At 47.9% G+C, this 6,051-nt stretch overlaps 1 protein-coding gene across 1 annotated transcript; it reads left to right on the top strand.

The window, feature by feature from the left end:
• Nucleotides 1-2,987: 2,987 nt before the first annotated feature.
• On the top strand, nt 2,988-3,561 carry LOC136548643 (UDP-glycosyltransferase 90A1-like). The gene is made up of 2 exons (XM_066540094.1): nt 2,988-3,269; nt 3,379-3,561. The coding sequence occupies exons 1-2, from the start codon at nt 2,988-2,990 to the stop codon at nt 3,559-3,561; spliced, it is 465 nt and encodes a 154-aa protein (XP_066396191.1).
• Nucleotides 3,562-6,051: the final 2,490 nt, after the last annotated feature.

Below are 6,051 nucleotides of genomic sequence, written 5' to 3'. Positions count from 1 at the left end.
TGAATTGGCTGAAGAAATTCAAGCCCGGGTTGAAAGTGGTTGACGACATACATAAACCACTCAAGTTATACTGCGATAATAATCTAGAAGTATGTTATGCTCATAACAATAAGTCAAATGGTGCTACCAAACACATTGACATAAAGCATTATGTTATGAAAGACAAAGTCTGGGATCATATAATTAGTCTTGAGCATATAAGAACAAAAAAGATGCTCGCGGATCCGCTTACAAAAGGCTTACCACCCAGTGTGTTCAGAGAACACTTAGTTGGTATGGGTTTAAGAAAAAGCCTATGATTCTTAGACATTAAGGGTATAGTAGAGAATCTGTTTTAAAATAGAGAGGTGCATTGTAACTATTTAATCTAATGGTAATTGTCCGTGACGATGAGACACGCTCTATGCACTGATCCGTGATTGAATGGGAACAAGATAAAGTAAGTAAGTTAAGTTTAAGTCATAAGGTGAGATCAAGGGGGAGAATGTTAGATGATCTCCAAGCATTGGGCCCTTGGATCTGCGCCCAGATCGGGGGCGTCCAACCGTTCCATGGTTGGTGAGCCCCCATCGCACAGCACCATAAAAAGAGAGGTGGGGGACAGGGCACGGGGTTCACCTAATGAAAGCTCTAGTTTGGTTTTGGTTAATTGATGAAACCCTAAGTGCTAACCTAGTTTATCAAAGTGATTATGAGATAGGTAGCACTACTCCAAGTGATGAAGCAATGACGAAGATCATGACAATGGTGATAGCATGATGATGATCAAATGCTTGAACTTGGAAAAGAAGAAAGAGAAAAACAAAAGGCTCAAGGCAAAGGTATAAAATGTAGGAGCCATTTTGTTTTAGTGATCAAGACACTTAGTGAGTGTGATCACATTTAGGATAGATAGCCGTACTATTAAGAGGAGTGAAACTCGTATCGGAATGCGGTTATCAAAGTGCCACTAGATGCTCTAACTCATTGCATATGTATTTAGGATCTAGTGGAGTGCTAACACCCTTGATAATATTTGTGAAAATATGCTAACACATGTGCACAAGGTGTTTGTAGGGTTGAGATGGGTTTGGGTCCCTCTCTCCCCCCCGCCGAGCTTGCGAGGCGGGATTCGGCGCTTTCGGGAAAATGAAATGTCTATTTTCTATTGCGCCGGATGCAAAATTCTTAGTGGTTGGCACACTTGAGAAAGGGTGAAGAAGTTAGAGTTGAAATGGAGTTGGTTGAAATGATGCTGGCGTCGGTCTACTGACCGGACGCTGGGTCACTCAGCGACCGGACGCTAAAAGGCTGCGTCCGGTCGAGCTGGCAGAGAGGTCGCCAGTTTCGGTGTTACACCGGACGCTAGACCTGAGATGCACCGGACGCTGGTTTCTGCGTCCGGTCAAACTAACGGGTCTGCACAGTGGCTAAGGGTTGAGCACCGGACGCTGGCTGCGTCCGGTCAAGGTGGACCGGACGCGTCCGGTCAAAAAAACATGCCTCGGGGAGCTTACTGGAAACGACCGGACGCTGGGGCTTTAGCGTCCGGTCAGTTTTACCAGAGCGTCCGGTCAGCTTTGTAGCCGTTGAAATCTGACGAACAGCGTTTGAAGCCGGTGACGCGTGGCGTCCATTGGGTGACCGGACGCTGAGGGCCAGCGTCCGGTCAGTATGACCGGAGCGTCCGGTCAGAGCGCGTTTTGCCCAGTGAAGGGGTATAACGGCTCTATTTGATGGGGGCTCTATTTATAGCCCCATGGCCGGCTCAAAGGAGAACTTCCTGCACATTTTCATTGACATAACATCCTTGTGAGCTTAGCCAAAGCCCTCCCACTCATCTCCATCATTGATCCATCATCATTGTGAGATTGGGAGAGAATCCAAGTGCATTGCTTGAGTGATTTCATCTAGTGGCACTTGGCATTCGTGTTGCGCTGCGGATTTCGCTTGTTTCTCTTGGTGGTTGCCATCACCTAGACGGTTGGAGCAGCGGTGAAGGATCGGCACGAGTTGGTGATTATTCGTGGCCGCCTTCGGTGATTGTGAGGGGAGTTGTACCTTCCCCGGCGGAGCGCCGAAAGGTAACTCTAGTAAATTGCTCGTGTCATTGAGTTACCTCACTTGTGGGTCGGTTCTTGCGGTGTCCAATCGTGTGGACGAGGTTTGTGAAACACCTCTTAGCCGCCGAACCACCAAGTGTTGGTCGACACAACGGGGACGTAGCGTGTTGGCAAGCACGTGAACCTCGGGAGAAAATCGATTGTCTCTTGTCTTTGGCATTCTCCCGGTGATTGGCTATATATTCATCTTGTGATTGGTTCATCCCCTACACGTCGGTATAATCACTCTACTCACTTATTTACATTCTTGCAAACTAGTTGACACAAGCTCTTTAGTGTAATTAGAATTGAGAGCTTGCTTTATTATTTATATTCATCTAGTTGAGCTCTTTAGAGTAGCAAGGTTGAGAGCTCTTAGTGAGTAATTACATAGCAAGTTTGTGTGCCTAAGTAATCATTGCAACTAGAATTGTTGGATAGGTGGCTTGCAACCCTTGTAGAGCTAGAGCAAGTTTGCATTACGCTATTTGTCATACTAATCAAATTGCTCTAGTTGATTTGTAGATTTTTAAATAGGCTATTCACCCCCCCTCTAGCCATATTAGGACCTTTCACCTAAGCCGCCAAACGCCCCACCTATAGTCTCTCAACCCTAACCGATCTAAGAGGGGGTACTGCCAGTGACGGGAAGACCGACACCAGACACCGCAGCCACAGCGACAACGCCCTCATCGTCGGTCTTCTCCACGCCATCGTTAAGCAACCCCCATGGCTACTTCGTCTTCCATGAAGACGGCCGATGGTTTGCACCTCCTCAACCCCTATATCTCTCATTCTATCTGTTAATCTCATAATAGTACATGTTCTAGGGTTTACACTTCATCAAATGTCAGTAGGTATGATCCTGTAACGATTCTATCACCCCACATTGTCATCTTCTCGCTCATGGCCAAGGGCCACACCATCCCGCTCATGGACCTCACCCACCTGCTCCGACACCAGCAGCAGGCCACCGTCACCTTCCTCGCCACCCCGGGCAACGCGGCGTTTGTCCACGCCGTGCTGGCCGGCGCCGACGGCATGGCCATCGTGGAGCTCCCCTTCACCGACAACCTGACCGACTCAGGCGCCCCACCGCATGCGGAGTACGTCGAGGCCCTCGACTCGCTGTCCTCCTTGTCGGCCTTCGTCGAGTCCGTCTCACAGCTACGGCCGCGGTTCGAGGAGGCGCTCGCTGCCCTGCGGCCCCCTGCTGACACGCCGTTGTGGTCTTGCTCCCCACGCCATCACTCCGAACGACGCAGTGTTCACCGTGCCGGAGTTCCCCCACGTCCAGCTCACCCTCGCCGACATCCCGTTCTCCTTCAACGACCCGGCGACGACGGGGCCGATCCGCGAGATAGACGCCAAGGTCGGGTACGCCATAGCCAACAGCCACGCCCTGATCGTGAACACCTTCGACGCCATGGAGGGCCACTACATCCAGCACTGGAATCGGCACGTCAGTTCTAGGGCCTAGCCCGTCGGCCCACTCTGCCTCGCTCGGACGGCGCCCGAGGTGCCATGGCACTGGCATGGCGACGTCGTCGCCAAGCATATAGCAGGAGAGCAGGGGGAGTAGCAACTTGGGAGGAAGATGAACAGTAGGGGAAGAATGTCAGACGAGTCCTTGATTAGAGTTTAGAGTTTACAATTTTATGAGGAAAATTCACCAGCGGTCCACGAAGTTGGCACAAGATGTCACTTAGGTCCTCGAACTTTCAAAGTGATATCTGTAGGTCTCTAAAGTTGACAGAGGGTGTTATCTAGGTCCCAAACTTTCAAAGTGATCACCGGAGGTCCCTAAACTTGGCAGAGGGTGTCATCCAGGTCCTAAACTTTCAAAGTGATCACCGCAGGTACCTAAACTTGGCAAAGGGTGTCATCCAGGTCCCAAATACTATAGCGATTCGGCACAGAATTTTAAAAAAAGAAATCTAAATTTTGGTAATGTAGCTACATTCTGCAGAAAATTCTAAAAATTGTATCTTTTTAATACGATCTCGCACGAAGATGATTTTTATATAAAAGTTGTAGCTCTCGACGGGGTCTACAACTTTCTAGTTTTGAGTTTTTTAATTTGAGGTCGCTAATAAACTCAAAAAAATTAAATAAATTTTCAGCAGTATATTAATCGCGTACGAACGCTTGTCGCCTTGAAAAAAAAACAAATCTTCTTTATATGTCATCTGATAGAGATAATTTATATATATAAATTGTAGCGCTCGATGAAACCTACAACTTTCTAATTATGAGTTTTTAATTTAAGGTCGGTAAGATGCTAAAAAAGTTAAAATGCTGATTTCAGTTCATGTATAGTGGTTTTACATTTTAAATTTTTTTGAACATCTTAAAGACTTCAAATTGAAAAACTCAAAATTAGAATGTTGTAGATCTCATCGAGCGCTACATCTTTCATATAAAAAGTATCTCCATTTGATAGCATATAAGAAAGATATGCTTTTTTCAAGGCGACAAGCGTTCGTACGCGATTAATATACTGCTGAAAATTTATTTAATTTTTTTGAGTGTACTAGCGACCTCAAATTAAAAAACTCAAAACTAGAAAGTTGTAGATCCCGTCGAGAGCTACAACTTTTATATAAAAATCATCTTCGTGCGAGATCGTATTAAAAAGATACAATTTTTAGAATTTTCTGCATAACGTAGCTACATTACTAAAATTTAGATTTCTTTTTTTTTTAAATTCTATGCCGAATCGCTACAGTATTTGGGACCTGGATGACACCCTCTGTCAAGTTTAGGGACCTGCGGTGATCACTTTAAAAGTTTGGGACCTGGATGACACCCTCTGCCAAGTTTAGGGACCTCCGGTGATCACTTTGAAAGTTTGGGACCTAGATGACACCCTCTGCCAATTTTAGGGACCTACAGATATCACTTTGAAAGTTCGAGGACCTAAGTGACATCTTGTGCCAACTTCGTGGACAGCCGGTGAATTTTCCTCCAATTTTATTGTTGTGTCCTCTCTCTCTCCTTACATATATATCGCTCATGCACGCCGCTCAGGGCCAAACATCACCGGGTTGGGCCTCCTGTTCCTCTTGGGCCGTGTAGCAGCTGACTGAGCCACAGTTTCTTGGTCATCGGCATCAGCAGGGGCATCTTCAGTTGTAGAAGCTGGTAAGGGAACAGGGCTGCTGACATCCCCTAAAGCTTTGGAACCTGCACGTCACCAGGCAGGGGCCCTGGGAAAATGGCGACGAAGTTCTTCCAGAGATTCCCAGGTTGCAAGCGACGCCGGCATTTGTGACCACTGGGCCAGCACCTGCTGAACCGGGTGGGAGCCAGCGGTCCAGCGATTCTGAAGGATACGATCCGGGACCTGAAACTCAACCAAGTCATTAGGAAGTGCAGACGAGACCACCTAATTTCCTGCCGAAGCCTTCAGTTGCGAAACGTGGAATACGGGGTGCACAGCCGCTGATGGAGGGAGTTCTAGCCGATAGGCCACCCCGCCAATTTTTGCTAGCACGCGGTATGGTCCCAAGAAACGGAATGCCAGTTTCTGGTGGGCACGCCGGGCCACCGATGATTGAACATATGGCTGAAGCTTGACGAAGACCATATCACCCACTTCGAATGAACGCTCCGAACGGTACTTATCGGCTTGTCGCTTCATGCGGGCCTGGGCGCGTAGCAGATGTTGGCGGACCAGCTGCAGCATCCACTCACGTTCTTCCAGCCACTTAGACAGCTCCGGCAAAGAGGAGGCAGCTGAAGGCACATCCAGGTGGCGCGGAGGAAAGCCGTAGAGGACCTCGAACGGGGATCGCCCAAGCGTAGAATGACTACTGGTGTTATACGAGTACTCCGCCAAAGAAAGCCAGTGAGTCCACCTTGCAGGGCAAGCATTGACAAAACAGTGGAGGAATGTCTCCAAACATTGATTGACACGCTCGGTTTGACCAGTCAGTTTTGGGGTGATAAGCTGAAGTCATATGCAGTG

This window comes from Miscanthus floridulus, chromosome 4 (genome assembly GCF_019320115.1).
Source record: "Miscanthus floridulus cultivar M001 chromosome 4, ASM1932011v1, whole genome shotgun sequence".
NCBI classification, from domain to species: Eukaryota; Viridiplantae; Streptophyta; class Magnoliopsida; order Poales; family Poaceae; genus Miscanthus; species Miscanthus floridulus.
This window is presented reverse-complemented; position numbering and strand designations above follow the sequence as displayed.

Excerpts from the sequence above, each read along its gene's own strand:
- LOC136548643 (XM_066540094.1), top strand. The coding sequence starts at position 2,988 with ATGGCCAAGGGCCACACCATCCCGCTCATGGACCTCACCCACCTGCTC. Across the intron at positions 3,270-3,378 it reads TACGGCCGCGGTTCGAGGAG|CTCACCCTCGCCGACATCCC; the intron begins GCGCTCGCTGCC and ends CCCCACGTCCAG.